At 51.4% G+C, this 16,370-nt stretch overlaps 1 protein-coding gene across 1 annotated transcript; it reads left to right on the top strand.

Annotated features, from left to right (window-relative positions):
- The first annotated feature begins 5,116 nt into the window (after nucleotides 1–5,116).
- NPPC (natriuretic peptide C) lies at nucleotides 5,117–15,285 on the top strand. Its single transcript, XM_028731805.2, has 3 exons — nucleotides 5,117–5,445; nucleotides 7,010–7,409; nucleotides 14,756–15,285. The coding sequence occupies exons 1-2, from the start codon at nucleotides 5,353–5,355 to the stop codon at nucleotides 7,370–7,372; spliced, it is 456 nt and encodes a 151-aa protein (XP_028587638.2). The 5' UTR covers nucleotides 5,117–5,352; the 3' UTR covers nucleotides 7,373–7,409; nucleotides 14,756–15,285.
- Nucleotides 15,286–16,370: the final 1,085 nt, after the last annotated feature.

Raw genomic sequence — 16,370 nt, 5'->3', positions numbered from 1 at the left:
AGAGACCCAAGGCATCCACTGCCTAAAATTTAATAGTAGAGGAAGACAGAGAGGAACGACCAGGATGACGAGGAGCAAGCACAAGCAAATGCAGTTTTTGCAGATGGAGACTTTTATTTCTATTGGAGGGAGGAGAGTCACAACTCGCTGGCAAAGGACATGTTTTGCACACCCAGGTTTAAAATGCCTGGCAGCCGCAGCCGAGAGAGAGATGAAAAGCAGCAGATCTGTGGAAGACCCTCTGCTGGAGACCTTTGGGAGTCGTTGACAGGGGGAATAACAGGCAGCCCAGGAGTACAGACAGTGGTACAGGGAGGCCGGAATGAAGTCAAAGATTTAATCTGCTGGGACACTTTCTACCCATTCTCTGTCTGCCAAATGCACAACTTGAGAGAAAACACACTAAATGAGCTAAACGAAGAAAGATCTAGCACATTGTTAAGGCTTCAACTCCAACTTTTGTATTGAAAAAAATTCCCAAAGTCCCATACCAACTCAAATGTCACAAAACAGGGAGTCCAGAAAACTTCTTCATCAGCAAAGTAGAAGTAGTAGGGGGCCGAGAAGGGGGTGGGATCTCCCTTGGTATTGATTTCATAGAATCATAGAATTATAAAGTTGGAAGGGACCCCAAGGGTCATCTAGTCCAACCCCCTGCAATGCAGGAATCTTTCACCCAACGTGGAACTCGAACCCACAGCCCTGAGATGAAGAGTCTCATGCTTTACCAGTTTGAAGCCAGAATGTCTGCAGTGGGCAAAAATGCAAAGCAGTCCTCTTTATTTATTTTATTTGTTTATAAAAATAATTATATACTGCTGTGTCATAAAAACATACATCACAGTGGTTTACAACAACAGTAAAATATAAAACTAGACAGCAAAATCACAAAAAGTTAAAAGCAATAATAAATAAACACATCAGTAGACCATAGTGGGCGATGTACTCTTAATTACCTTTATAGGTCTTTCAGAATAGAAAAGTTTTCAGCGTGTGTTTAAAAGTTGCCACAGAAGGCTCCTGCTGAATCTCTAGTGGCAGAGAGTTCCACAGGACTGGGCCAATGACTCTAGAGGCTTGGTTTAGTGTTGTTGTTGAACGAGTCTCACCAGCTCAGAAGCACTCCTACAGAAGATCTCAGTGATCAAGCTGGGATACAAGAGGTATGGCTGTCATAAAAATAAAAAAAACACCTGCGGGTCAGGATTTACCATTGCAACGCTGAGGGTTAGTGGGCGGAGGAAGCTCTGTCTCCAGAGCAGGGGGTTGGACTAGATGACCCTTGTGGTCCTTCCTAGTCCACAATTCTAGGATTCTAGGAAAGCAACGTCTTATGTTCATGGTTTCATGTGCTTGTTTTTTCTTTTCCTACGAAAATGTCCCATTTTTCTTTCTCTCCACGTGGTCCTGCAAGCACCTTCACTTCTTTGGGGTTCACTTCTAGCTCCACCTTTCTAAAGAGAGATCCCCCAAATTAAGACTTCAGTAGTATTCAAAGGGACTCAGGCTATGTGCCGTCCAAACTTCAGTTTTGTACTGAATGTCAGAGCAGCGCAAACATTTCCCTGTTGAGAGAGAAAGAGGGAGAGACCTACAAACGTTTCCCTTTCAAAATGTTTCTGAGCTTCTTGGGATATGCATACCTAAACTCTGCTTTCTGGCTAATATAACCATTTGAGATACATCTGGAGTTCCCTGTTTTGGGGAGAAAGTGTACAGAAGTTGTCTGTTTCCCTGCCTAATCATCACAACTGTTCATCTTTCAGTAAGGTGGGGCAGGATCTGTCCTTTTTATTCTCATTCTTGGATGAAGACCTTTAAGTAATTTTTGTTCTAATTGGGCTTTATTTTGTGAATTCGGTTTTGAATGACTGACTGGTCTTTTATATATTTGAAAGCTGCTTTTTCTTTAAAAAGAAAGTAATGAATAAACGCAAATAGTGATGATTGTGGTGGTGGTTTTGTACCAAATTCAAGGGTTCTGGTTCTGAATGAACCTAACATTTTGGTTCCCCTAACATTGACACCCATCTGTCTCGTGAGACAATGGAAGAACACGCCTCAGGAGGCAAAATCAAACTGAGAGTTACAGCGCCTGCTGTGGCCGTAGAGACAGATGTGGGAGAGACATGTTTTGTTGCAGCTGGGGCAGAGGAAGGCGTCTGGTTGTGCTGCTGCAGATGCACCAGGGCTTTTCTTCTCTGCAATTCCTCCCAGCGGTCATTCCTCCTCTGGTCACAGCTATGGATGCACAACCTGTTACAGGTAGGTAGCCATGTTGGTCTGCCATAGTCGAAACAAAATAAAAAAATTCCTTCCAGTAGCACCTTAGAGATGCACACGAAAGCTCATACCAATAACTAACTAGTTGTTGTTTAGTCATTTAGTCGTGTCCGCCTCTTCGTGACCCCCTGGACCAGAGCACACCAGGCACTCCTGTCTTCCACTGCCTCCCGCAGTTTGGTCAAACTCATGCTGGTAGCTTTGAGAACACTGTTCAGCCATCTTGTCCTCTGTCGTCCCCTTCTCCTTGTGCCCTCCATCTTTCCCAACATCAGGGTCTTTTCCAGGGAGTCTTCTCTTCTCATGAGGTGGCCAAAGTCTTGGAGCCTCAGCTTCAGGATCTGTCCTTCCAGTGAGCACTCAGGACTGATTTCCTTCAGAATGGAGAGGTTTGATCTTCTTGCAGTCCATGGGACTCTCAAGAGTCTCCTCCAGCACCAGAATTCAAAAGCATCCATTCTTCGGCGATCAGCCTTCTTGATGGTCCAGCTCTCACTTCCATAACTAACTTAGTTGGTCTCTAAGGTGCTACTGGAAGGATTCTTTTTTTGTTATTTTGTCTGTCTCTAGGCACTGTGGACACCTGCAAGTTTGCAGACATCTCATGTTTGCAGGCATCTTTGTACTGCAGAGTTGGTCTGCCAATGGGTCTTATAGTCATACACCCTAAAAGACACACGCAGAGAATCTGCTGTCGTGTTTTGTCAGATAAAGTGGACTCCAAGGTGACAAGGTCCGGCAGAATAAAGGGTGGGGAAATCAGGTATCATTCTAAGTGCAGGTAAAGGGAGGTGAAGAGGTGGGGGAAGATGTCAAAGCAGTGGGTGATTTCAATCGATTAGCAAATGAAATGATAACATTGGTTGCTTGTTTTCCTCTGCCCTCCCCATCCCGTTTTCCTCTAATGTTGCAAATCCACTTTCATTCTGCTGCCCATTTTAGGCGATGGCTAAAGTCTCAAACCAGCTTATAACGGAACCTTTGAAGTGTGTGTTAATTCTGATGGGGAGAGGTGGTGTCTTTATGTGAGGGGCTGGAAGGTGTCCTGCCGGGAGAGCAAAGTGGGGAGTGGAAATCAAGCAGCAGCTCCGTGGCAGCAGCGACTGATCCTCCCCATAGCAGTCATGAAATGGGACAATTCGGATCACGGCCAGAAGAGACCCAGAGGAAGGGGTTAGATCCCCCGCCCCCTGCAGCCCTAACCCAAATCTGGAGAGAGAGTAGCAAGAAGAAAATGAGGACGGGAGAGTCAATCCAGTTATGCTTTTGTATCTGTGGAGGAGGGAGAGATCCTTTAAACCCCTCTCCCACCACTGGGTGTGGACACACAGGCACAGAAATGCCACAAGACCCTCATACCTCACTCCCCTAAATATAGGGGAGATGATAGATAGATAGATAAATAGATAGATAGATAGATAGATAGATAGATAGATAGATAGATAGATGATATAGATAGATAGATAGAGATAGATAGATAGATGATAGATAGATAGATGATAGATAGATAGATAGATAGATAGATAGATAGATAGATAGATGATAGAGATGATAGATAGATAGATAGATAGATAGATAGATAGATAGATAGATGATAGATAGATATAGATGATAGATAGAGATAGATAGATAGATAGATAGATAGATAGATAGATAGATGATAGATAGATAGATAGATAGATAGATGATAGATAGATAGATAGATAGATAGATAGATAGATAGATAGATAGATAGAGATAGATAGATGATAGATAGATAGATAGATAGATAGATAGATAGATAGATAGATAGATGATAGATAGATGATAGATATAGATAGATGCGTGTGCATGTGTGTATGTACACAATCAGGCGTGGAAATCCAACACCAGCTCCCCAAGCATTGGTACGTGGGCTTGCTTGTTAGATACACACGGCTGCTGCTTGCCTTCTTGCTTGCTTGCATACCTAACTTTGCGTGCTGAGTTTCGGCTGCCAGGTCTTCAGCAACCTGCCTGTCTCACGCGTCTCTCGCGCGGGAGGCTTTTCGCGGGTGAACTCCCAGCCTCGCCAGCTCTTTCTCGGTTAGCAGCGGAGGGGACCTCACCGCCTTCTCTCCCGGATCCCCGAAAGGCCAATCCAAGCTGCCGCCTTCGGAGCCCAAGCGCCCAAAGCGACAGGTCTAGCTGACAAATTTTGCCGCCCCGAGACTCCGTTTCAAAATGGTTCACCCGTGAGCTTTCAGACGAAAGTCCGAAGAGAAGAACTTTGCGCACGCTTCGATCTGATGTGTGTTTGGGGGTGTCCCATCCTCCTAAGTCTAAAAATCAAACAACCCCCCCCCCACTCACTTAAATCAACCTCCACCAATGTGGAGGTAAGAAGCAGCAGCGTTATTTCGGGAGAGACACGTGTACGCCTGTGATGATGACACGTGTCTGTGAGAGAGATTACAAGTTTGCACTAGTCTGTGCGGGGTCTTCGGTGCTGACCTCCCACGCGTTGCAAGCCTACAGGTGCTGAGGGGGGGGGGCATCTCTGCAGAGCGCACCACCACGCGCCTGTCTGCTCCCTAAAGTCCCCCCGCGCGCGGCCGTTTCACCTCCACGACTCGTATTCCATGCACACAAACACCCGTCCATTCTATTCTACTAACCACGCGCTGCAGGTTAGTAACCCAAAGGCTCTCCGTCCAGCGAGAATCCCCGTGCGCCCCATCGAGTGAGAAGCGCGAAATCCACCTCCGGGATCGCGGCTTCTCTTTCACCTCCCCCCCCCCCCCCCTGCCCCGCGCGCGCGCGAGTGAGGCGGAGGATGACATCACCCCGCAGGTTGGTTATAAAGGGCCGAGGGCCATCCCGGCGCTACAATCGGTTCTGGCCGTCGAAGGAGAGCGAGAGGTTAGTCTGCAGACGCGCCGCCCTCGGACACAGCCTGCAGCCTGCGCGCCTCGCCGGCCCTCGATCCTCCGCCGCTGCGCTCGCCTTGCCGTCGAGGGGACTCCCGTCCTGCCGCCTCCCGAGTCTCCTTCCCGCGCTCTTCTGCTCCTTCCCCTTCTCCCCTTCTCTTCTCCCGACACCCGGTCCAGGATGTACATCTCTCACGTCGTGGCTTGCGGACTCTTCCTCGCCCTGCTCGCCCTGGCGCTGGAGGCGAAGCCGGCTCCCCAGAACCTGCAGAAGGTAAGGCGGCGCGGGGAGATTCGACGGGAAAGGTCCCGGGCTGCCTCTCCGTCAGGGGCGATCCCTGGAAGCTTCGGGACTAGGAGGGAAAGAATAGATGGACGGGTAGATTCGGGATGAGGTGAGGAGAGGTGGCTGGAGAGGAACAGAAGCGAGGTCTGCCGGAGTCCTCATAGAAACCTTAATCCGGATTAAGTTGCCCCGCTTTCTGGGGTGGTTGGCTGAAAGAGTGGCTGTCGTCTCCTGCCTTAAAGCCGGTTGACGGGCAGAGCTGACGTCCGGATAACTTTCTGGAGTCAGCGGGCGCGCTCTTGCCTGGGTCGCCGGCTATAGAAGCGGGATCCCTCTCGCCCGCGTACCCCTGCCTCTTGCATCCCCGACGGGGCGGACGGTCCAGCCCGGGGTGGCTTCTGCTGGGAGTGGGGCAGGAAGGGCTGAATGAGAGGGACGCCCCTCACTCTCTCCGCCGTCCTCCTTTCGGGCCGGGTATGTGGGTCGGCGACTCCAGCTGCCGCCGGCTGCTCTCCATCGCCCCGTGGTGCTGAGAGGGAGAGGGGAGAGCGCCCAGGCAAGCGGCGACGGGGCGGCTTCCGAGCTCCGTGCCCGCGGAGAGGAGCCTCTCCTTGGGGTGAGGCGCTAGGGAAATAGAGCGGAAGATCTGACACCCCCTAGAAGGAGAAGCAGACGGGGCGGGGAGCTGGGAGACCCACGGGCGCCCGCGCGCGCCTTCGGAGGGGAAGCGCTGAAGGGGGACCAAAAGTGGGTGTTCTTGTGGAGATAGTGGAAATGGTGAGGGGGTCCTTGTCTCTGGCGGAGGAGAGAGAAAAGGAAGAGGGGGAGCTTTCCTGGAGGAGACCCCCATTTCTCTTCACCGGCCAAGCAGGCGCTGTGATTCCTGCATCGCTGAGGGTTGGACTGGATGCCCTCGGGGTCCCTTCCAACTCTGCGATTCCATGAACCATTCTCCCAAGTGAAACTCTAGGCTACTTTGTATCGGGTCGGGGAGGTCTGATCTGGGGAGATCTGATCCCAAAGAAAAACCTCTTCCGACCGGCTTTTCCTCCTCGCCCCTCCAGCCCTCTCCCACTCCTACTCCGCGTTGTCGTTTCTCTTCCTTCTCCCCGAATAAACTTGTGACCCGGACAGTCCTCTTGGCCTGAGGCTGAGGTGGCGAGGTGGGCTTGACAAATGGGAAGGAGGTCCCGATGCCACCCGCACAATTCACCGCCCCCGCCAGTCCTCCCAGTCCTCAGGACGGGGGATATTCCTCGAGGGGACTCCCTGGGATGGCAGGAATCTCCTCCTGTTGGGGTGCGCAAGTGCGTCCTGATGGGAGCCCCGTTCTCACCCGCACCGACCCAGCCTCCTCCTCCTGCCATCGCTCTCCCCGCAGCCCTGGGCAATCCGAGGTTCCTCGAGGGGGCGGTGAGGCTGAGCCGAGTGGAGAAACCATCTGGGCTGTTATTTTCTGCTGCTACAGTGGGGCTGCTCTGCCCCTCCTTCCCTCCACTTGCACCCCCATCCAGCACCCCGCTCACCCCTCTATCTCGCTTCCTCCGCGCAGGGTCCGTCGGGCAGCTTGGCGGCGCTGGGGCGCGAACTGGCGGAGCTGCTGGAGGCGTCGTCGGGGCCCGCGGCGGGCGGTGCGCGGAGCGGCGGCGGAAAGCAGGGCTCCTCGTCGCAGCAGAAGGGCAAAGGCTCGTCGTCGTCGTCGTCGAGGCTCATGCGGGACCTGCGCACCGACACCAAGCAGTCGCGGGCCACCTGGGCGCGGGGGGCGCACCCGGAGCACCACGCCGGCGGAGGAGGAGGCGGCGGCGGCGGAGGGTCGCGGCGCTTCAAAAACCCCTCCAAGAAGGGCTCCTCCAAGAGCTGCTTCGGCCTCAAGCTGGACCGCATCGGCACCATTAGCGGCCTGGGCTGCTGAGCCGTCGAGGGCGGCCTGCGGGCGACACCTAGCGGCGGTAAGTAGACAGCGCGCGCTGCCGTCCATCCCAAGCCGAGACGGCGCAAAAGTGAGAGCGCTCTAACCTTCAGCGCCTCAAACCCCCTCCTTGTCCGTCTGTCTGTCTGTTTCACTTGTACCCCACCTTTTCCTCCCAGTAGCTCGAGGGGGCGCACGTGGTTCTCCCCTTCCTTCTTCTCGCAGCCCGTAGTTAATCTACAGAACTCCTTTCCACAGGAGGCAGTGATATCAGAGGAGAATTTAGAGGAGCGCTCCCAGCTCTGCTGCACTGGGCACGGAGCCTGGGAGCAAACTCCCTGGTGACATGGGGGTCTTCACCCATCCCCTAAAATATTTGAGTGGGCCAGGCTGCCCCAAAGTTGAAGGACATTGTCATTCAAATGGTGCGCACGCACTGCGTCATGTAATCAGTTCTGCACAATGGAACTTCCCCCCAATATTTTATTCAAGTTGGCACCCCTGGCACGGAACCTCAGGCATGGCAATGCGCAGGGCGCCACTGAAATTTGAGAGGTCCGCCATTGGCAATGGCCACCAACTGGTGTAGACTCTTTGGTCATCTTTCCTAATATAGCGCCCTGTGCGAGGCCAACATTTGGCACCCCCAAATGGATCTTCTCAATTGGTCGGTGCCCTGCACAGTGCCCTGCACAGCAGAACTGCCCACACAGCTCTCAATCTGGTGCTGGCACCAACCTAAATGTGAGAGAGGGTTGGACAATTTCATGAGGAGAGGGCTATTGAAGGCTACTAGCCACAATGGTTATGCGCTGCCTCCATGTTCAGAGGCAGATATGCTTCCGAATACCAGTTTCTGGAAACCACAGGAAGGGAGCGTTTCCCTTGTGCTTGAATGCAGACAAACTATTCTTTGAAAGCACTGCTGCCTGCAGCTGTGGAGGTAGAACCTAGTCACTCTGGCTAGTCCTCTAGTGAGGTAGGAGAGCTGGAAATAATGCCCATCTATTTCACATCTGGCAACCAATGTGCCGCTTTGGTTTCAGACAGCACATGGGTAGACGAGTCCAAAAAGCCTGGGACACAAATTTTCATGGCCATCTAGCAGCTATGGTGGTTCGTTGACTGGAAGTAATATATTGAAAGTTAATTCTGGAAAAAAATTCCTTCCAGTAGCATCTTAGAGACCAACTAAGTTTGTTATTGGTATGAGCTTTCATGTGCATGCACAGATACACAGAACTGTGCATGCACACAAAAGCTCATACCTGAAGAATATGTGTATCTGAAGAAGTGTGCATGCCCACGAAAGCTCATACCAATAACAAACTTAGTTAGTCTCTAAGGTGCTACTGGAAGGAATTTTTGTTTCTTTGTTTCGACTACAGCGAACCAACACGGCTCCCTACCTGTAACTAATTCTGGAAGTGTTTACTTGATTCTGACCAAACTAAGCCTCCTTGGTTGCCGGATGTGATTCCCCTCCCACCCGCAGCTCTCCTACCTCACCCGTCTCTTGCATTAATTTGCCATAAATCTAACATTTATGTGGCGCTTTTGAGTTCTCAAAGCACTTTTCATGTCCGGATAATATTGAAAACCAGCCTTTAAGTTAGGCCAGGGTTCTTGTTCCCACTTTGGAGGCAGGAATGATGCCAAAATATAGAAGCTTAGCTAAGGCCACATAGCAGGTTCTTGGTAAATGTGAGATTTGAACAGGGGACTATTTTTCTTTTTAAAAAGGCTTACACAATGTAGCCCCAACACTATTTCCACAAGACTGGTGCACTGTCCCCAAATCCACCCCTTTGATGTGAGTGTGTATAATAATTTTGGGGCATTGAAGGAGAACATCTGAGCAAATTATTCCTTATAGGCAAGTGCATAAATTATCTGCAGGGGTCCGAGAGGCAGACCACAAAATAACTAAATATTTTGCTTGGAGGTTGAAACAGTGAGGGTTTGGGGTGTGGAGCAGTGAGTAATGCCTCAGATCCAAAACTGGCCAGCCCCCCACATGCATGGAGCAGAGCGCTGTTTTTCCTGAAGACAGCCCTCAGATTTGGCTCACACCTGCTTCCTCTCAAATTAGGCGCTGCGAATAATTATAGTTATTCCTATAGTTAGGCCTTCAAACAATCCAAAGGGTATTTTTTTGGGAGGGCTCCTTATGTATTTATACATCCCCCGTGCTGCCTTGCAGAGAGCCTCCTGCCTGCCGCCGGCATAGCAAAGATGGCTAAGGCACCTGCTGAGAGCCGAAACCTAAAATAGGAGGCTGGCGAGGCCCAGTTCCAGACAGCGTATGGGCCAGTGTCAAGGTTGTCATACACAGTGGTGGCTGGTGCCCATTGCGACCGGTAGGGTAGAAGTCAGGGAGGCCGCCAGTAGGTGGCGGCAGAGCCAACTCAGTCTGGTTGTAAGAAGGAAGAGGGGCAGGTAAGGGCTGTCTGAGGGCAGGGCCCCACTTTCCCCAATGTACCAGCCTCCCCATGTCATACAGCCCCTTCCCCAGTGAAGATCCAGCTGGGCAGAGGTTTGGAAAGGTGTCTGACGTGTGCCCACAGCTTCCCCCCAACCCATTGAAATTAATCATAGAGTTGGAAGGAACCACGGGGGTCATCTGGTCCAACCCCCTGAAAGGAATCTTTTGCCCAGCATGGGGCTCAAACCCACAACCCTGAGGTTAAGCAACTCATGCCCAACCAACTGAGCTAAACTCCGCCCTCTCACCCTCTTTTAAAGCTACCTGGGTCGGTGGCTTCCAGTGGCAGGGAGTTCCATTGTTTAACTACACACTCAGAACATTTGTTTGCACCGAGGATGCTAGAATTCCCTCTGAACTTCCTGCACAGGCTATTTGTGTGGTCTTGGGAATGCTGTTCACGGGGCACAGGAAGCGAAGTTTTAGCAGAGCTGTTTTAAACCGGGGTGTTCACTGTTAGCGGACGGAGCTCTGAAGCCTTGAAGCCATGTGAGGTGGTGGTCTCTGAAGAGGGGGGGGGACCAACTGTAGCGGAGGGGCCCATTACAATTCACTGCAAAGTTTAGTGCAGATTCCCTTTGAAATGAGCTGGAGCTGATCTGCAGGAGAGACTAGCAGGTTGTGGGGGACATGTCCAAGTATCTCTTGAGGTTGCCAGCTGGCCACAGGAACGTGCCAGGTTTGGGCAGACGCTCTGCCCGAAACGCTTGCAGCATCCAATCCCTGTGAATGGGAGGGTTGCAGAAGGCGAGGGCAGTAGTAGCAGTGGTATCTATGGTGCAGAAAATGAGGGGAATCCATGGCCACAGTCACCTCGTCTGAGAGTGGGGCTGGCGAGGCCAGGGAGCTGGCTAGTGGGGAATCACAGAATTACAGCGTTGAAAGGGATGTAAGGGACGCGGGTGGCGCTGTGGGTTAAACCACTGAGCCTAGGACTTGCCCATCAGAAGGTCGGCGGTTCGAATCCCCGCGACGGGGTGAGCTCCCGTTGCTCGGTCCCTGCTCCTGCCAACCTAGCAGTTCGAAAGCACATCAAAGTACAAGTAGATAAAAAGGTACCACTCTGGCGGGGAGGTAAATGGCGTTTCCGTGCGCTGCTCTGGTTCACCAGAAGTGGCTTAGTCATGCTGGCCACATGACCCAGAAGCTGTACGCTGGCTCCCTCGGCCAATAAAGCGAGATGAGTGCCGCAACCCCAGAGTCGGCCATGACTAGACCTAATGGTCAGGGGTCCCTTTACCTTTAAGGGATACAGAGGATCATCTATCCCAACAGGCAAGTGGCCCAGAGAGGCAGCCAAACAGCCCCACTTGGCTGAAAGGGTGCCCCAGGCCTTGCTCTGGAGGAGCTGCTTGACCAGCCAGACCCGCTGCCTCCTCTAGTTGGCAGCCTTGGTGGGGCAGTGGAGGGACAGTGTGAGGAAAGTAGTGCTCATCCTGCACAGATTCTGGTTTCAGCAGCCTGCTAGAATGCTTGGCAGGACCTCAGCAACTTCAACACAAGGGTTAAAGGCCACAGGGATGCCCACCACAAACGGGGGGTCATAGCCCAAGCCAGACGTTTCCTCTGGCACAGGGACTGCACAGCTGGGACTACGGGCACCCCAGCCAGCTCCTGGAACAACTGGTTTGATAACTGGGTTATGTAGTAATGGACAGGAGGAACTCCCCTGCCCATCAGCGCTGCCTCCCAGCTCATTCAAAGGCCGGTGTCTTTTGCCACAGCCATTGACGCCTTTGAGATAACTGGTTTTCCAGCAGTGGGGTCCTCTCCTCTAGTTACCCCAGAGAGCCTGTGGACCCAACCATCAATGCCCAGTGCCAAAGGTGTCTCCTTGCAGCTTGGGGAAAGCCCAGGTTCCTGGGGGAAGCCACTGGGGATGGATCACAGCGAGTGGGTCCACCTCCTCTTCAGAGCCGCAGAGGATTCTGAGCATAAATGGCGAGGCATCCATGCAATGGGATCTGCCGTGTGCAGAGTTATCAAGCCACAACTGCTGTGCAGCCGAGAAGCCCTCTGTCTGTGCTGCTGGTCCGGGAGAAGGGTGTGCAAGCAACAGGTTCCTTTCCAGCTAGGGCTGTTCGCACGACCCCTTTGAACCCAGGGCCGGGGGCAAATTCCCCTGCTCCTGCAGAGCACCGGCTGCAAACAACACCACATTGATGGTTTCCCCAGAGCTGCCCCTCTCTCCGCCAGGAGCTCAGGCTCCCTCCTCCAGCCCTCTTGCGCAGATATGCATTCCCAGGCGTCGGCAGCAGGTTTACTAGGAAACCGTGAAAAGCGCCCAGGCCAGGGGCTCATTATGAGGGTACAGATGGATGGGCGAGTGGCTCTCACTTGCTCATTTCGAGAAGAGAAGCGCAGCTGAGGTTGCAGATCGCCCCATGCTGTTTCGGCTGCTCCAAGTCTCTCCCCTTGCTGTGTTTTTCTTATGTGGAGACAGACACATGGGGGGGGGGTGCCAGAGCATTGCCAGAGGACACAGAGCTTCGGGATGTGTGCCTATGCTGATTTATATGCTTAGAAACAGTTGGCGCAGTTGCCGCAAGAGCCAGGGTCGTCTAGTGGTTAGAGCAGGGGTCAGCAAACTTACCGCACCTCGGGCCGGTGTCTCCAGCGCCGATCATGTGGCGGGCCGGAGGGTGGGGGAGTGTGTGCCCTTATGTGCACACATGCTATTTCTGGTGCACTTCCGGGTCAGAGGAGCACCGGAAATAGCTTATGTGCATGTGCATGGGCCTCCTCCAACCTGGATGTGCAGCAGAAATAACGCTTGTGCATGTGCAAATAACGCTTGCGCATGCGCAAATAACACTTGTGCATGCGCACAAGCTATTTCTGGTGTTCAGTGGGCAGTCGCGCAGCGCAGTGCTGGTAAGAGCGGGCGGCGGCAGCGGGGGTCACTGCTGGCCGGATAAACGAGTCCCTCGGGCCTTATCCGGCCCGCAGACCTTAGTTTGGGGACCCCTGGGTTAGAGCAAAAGAGGCAGTGCCACATAGTGGTTAGAATGTCGGGCCGAGACCTGGGAGAGACTGGGGTTCAAACCCCCACTTGGCCACAAAGCTCACCCGGTGACCTTGGGTGCCAGTCTCATTCTCTCAGCCTGTCCTATGCCACAGGGTTGTTGTGGGGAGAAAATATGGGAGAAGGTGGGGAGAACCATGCACACCACTTTGCGCACTTGGGCAAAAGGCTGTGATATACATGTAACAGACAGATAGATAGATGTACCGTATTTTTCGCTCTATAAGACGCACCAGACCACAAGACACACCTAGTTTTTGGAGAAGGAAAACAAGAAAAAATATATTCTGAATCTCAGAAGCCAGAACAGCAAGAGGGATCGCTGCACAATGAAAGCAGCAATCCCTCTTGCTGTTCTGGCTTCTGGGATAGCTGCGCAGCCTGCATTCGCCCCATAAGACGCGCACACATTTCCCCTTACTTTTTAGCAGGGAAAAGGTGAGTCTTATAGAGCAAAAAATACGGTACTTCTCAGCATACTTGGGAAGACTGGGCAGATCTTCCGGCTGACCCTGTAGCTTCTCCAGCTAGTGACTTGCCCCTGCTCTCCCTTCGCAGGCTTCTTTGAATTTAACCTGGGCTTGGACTGGCCAGCCCTTCCCCAGAGAGGAAGCTTCCAAAAAGAGCAGCAAAGTAGCCGGGCTGCCTTCCTGTGGCTCCAAGGCAGATGATTAATCAACTTAAAGGAACATCTCTTGCGGGGCAATCCTATGGCAAGATCTGCTGGGTTAAGCAGTTTAAGATGCACTGGATATCTGACTGAGCCAAAGATAAACCAGCCTAATTTGCTCATTCCTGCTCAGCAGGGGCTCAGGCTGAGGCTGGTGTTAAGTCCCCCAAAAGTGGAATGGGACCAGTGAGGGGGGGAACTTAAACCGGATCCTAAACCTGCCCACTTAGCCCCACAACTTGGCAACCCAACAAAGAACCCTCCGTTTAGATGGTCAAACGTCTTTGCTATGTCTTTTCTGTGCTAATTGTCTCAACTACTGCGATAGATATGAGTTGGTGTAATTATTGCTAATTATTCTGCTTTTATATGCAGCTGCGGGCATGTGCATGCACAGGATCGCTTGTTCAGTTTCTAGCCCCTAAGCATGTGAGACGCCGCCTTGGTAATGGCAGGTTTAAAATCTTTAGCTTGAGGGGACTTTCTTTCATTCTTATCCTCCTAATATTGTTATGTCGTGGTCTTGTACTGCTTTGATGAATGATCTATTGGGCTGGTTCCAATGTTCTCTGCCCGCTAGAATTATAATATTGTGCTTCAAAGGAGTCCCAACGCAACAGCTCCACTAGCGGAAACTCCTTGCACAACAGGTTAACACAATCTATTGTGCAGCAACGGCGCCAGAAGCCTGCTGAATGCACTCTCTTGCACTGCGATGTTCTGCTGCTGATAAAAATTTCCCCGGTAGAGGAAGCACACCGCTAGATAAGAGTTAACTTAGCGCTACCTTGGATACAAGCTCTTGTATTATCCTGCGACCTTTTCTTGATTAATACGCTGTGTCCCGTTTACAGTTACATACAGATGCAAAACTAGATACCATATCTTCCTGTATACAGAGAAATGTAAGGCTGTCGTCACGCAGCGCCCACTGGAAGATGTGTAGCGCTGCATCAGAAAAGCTGGATTTGCTTTCAGTCAGGGTGGGGGAAGGAAGCCAAAGAGGAGGCAGGTGGGTGCCATTCCCATTCTAAGAGAACAAGGTAGAAGTTCGTGGTGAGCTCCAGAAGTTAACGGTGCGCTCCAGCACCTCTTTTTCTAGGAAAATAGCATTGTCTATATATAGATGTATAACTTACTTCTTAACCTATCTACCTAGAGATGATCTGGGAAGTTCCTAATCCATCACCTCTTTTCTCATTCCAGGTCTTTGAACTGACGAGGGTTATTCTGCATTCCATCTCCCCATCCCAAGGACATATCTTGGCCATCTCCTCACCGTCATGAAGGGTCAATGTTGATGGCACCCGAAAAAGGCTTGGCTGGGCTTATCCTATTGGTACGAGGACTCGTAGCAGAACCAGCAATTTTTTGGGGGGGGTGTGTTAGTGGTGAGGGTGGGGCGTCCGGGGTGGGTTTGTTTTTGAAATCCAAAAGCTCTTTTCCTATCATACCCAATATATACACACACACATATATGTATCCTACACACCAACAACCCACCCACGACAAAGGACCGCTCCACGCCCAGAGACTGAGGAAGCTGTTTGTACATTCATGTCACGCATAAATGTATTTATGTTGTAAAGCTATTTATATATTGTTTATAAAGAGATATTTATAAAAATTTTATTTATGTAACTAAATGAAAAGGAGTCTAGCATTGTAACTTCTTTTCCCCGTCCTAAATAGTTGGAAAATGTTGAAGGAAAAAAAAAAAACCACCATTCCATGTACCATTTGTAACCTGTCTTTCTTTTTACTCCTTGAAGAGTTGTTGGTTTCGAAAAAGACCTCAGCTGCTGTAAATATATTAGAATTGGTAGCTGGTAACTAAGTAAGATCTCCAGTTTTCTCAGAAGTGGTGTTGATGGGAAGGGCTTTCGGTCATGGATGATTTGAGGTACTCATTTTGTTTTGGGCCTCGTCCCCGTCTGCAATTTCTACGGGCATGCAGAACATAAATGGCCCTCCAGATGTGGTTGTACTCCGGTTCCCATCATGCTGGCTGGGACTGACGTGAGCTGCAGTCCAACAGCAGTGAGAGAGTCACACGTCCGCCATGCCAGCTGCAGTGGGAGATGCCAGGGCTACAATCTGGGACCTCCTGTGTACATGGCAGGAACCAACCTCAGCCATAGATGTGGCAGGCAGGACGGCATGTTGCTGCCTCTGTCGGGGACCACACGCAGGTGAGGAACCCAAAGCAGCTCTCAATCCATCAATAAACAATATTTGAGAGCTGAAAATTGCCCAAGGAGGTGCCGCTGCCCATAATGCTATCTGCTAGGACAGGGGTAGTCAACCTTTTTATACCTACTGCCCACTAATGCATCTTTCTTGATGGTAATATTTCCTTACTGCCCACCAGATGCCGTAGAACCCCCTACCGCCTACCCAGAATCCTGAAACATCCACTAGTGGGCAGTAGGGGCCAAGTTGACAACCCCTGTGCTAGGAGGTTATTGCAGCACTTCAAAATCCTGTGCTACATGTTTTGTGGTGGGACAAAAAGAAAGAAGGTGGGCAGTTTTCAGGCTTGTCAAATCTGTTTTGGGTTTCTTTAGCAGAACTCCTGGATCTCCTGACCAGGGCGCTAAGGACAGATGTCAGAGAATTGGTTTTAATTGCACTCACAGTCCTGCCATGAACAAAATTTCCACCCTGCTTTGCTTTCCCCCCCATTTCACCAGTTGGGGGAGAGCCAATTTGTGGGTTTTGATGTTAATACAATTCAGTCCGAAACTCTCGCCAGTCTCCTGCAAATCACTCAGAGATCTCACGGGAGAATAACCTGTCAAAGTGAGCCAAGGGGGTGGGA

This window comes from Podarcis muralis, chromosome 6 (genome assembly GCF_964188315.1).
Source record: "Podarcis muralis chromosome 6, rPodMur119.hap1.1, whole genome shotgun sequence".
In the NCBI taxonomy this organism is placed as follows: domain Eukaryota; kingdom Metazoa; phylum Chordata; class Lepidosauria; order Squamata; family Lacertidae; genus Podarcis; species Podarcis muralis.
Note: the sequence above shows the minus strand (reverse complement) of the source record. Positions and strands in the feature narration are given on the sequence as shown.

Coding starts and splice junctions, on each gene's coding strand:
- NPPC (XM_028731805.2), top strand. CDS start 5,353: ATGTACATCTCTCACGTCGTGGCTTGCGGACTCTTCCTCGCCCTGCTC. Junction 5,446..7,009: donor CTCCCCAGAACCTGCAGAAG/GTAAGGCGGCGC, acceptor TCCTCCGCGCAG/GGTCCGTCGGGCAGCTTGGC.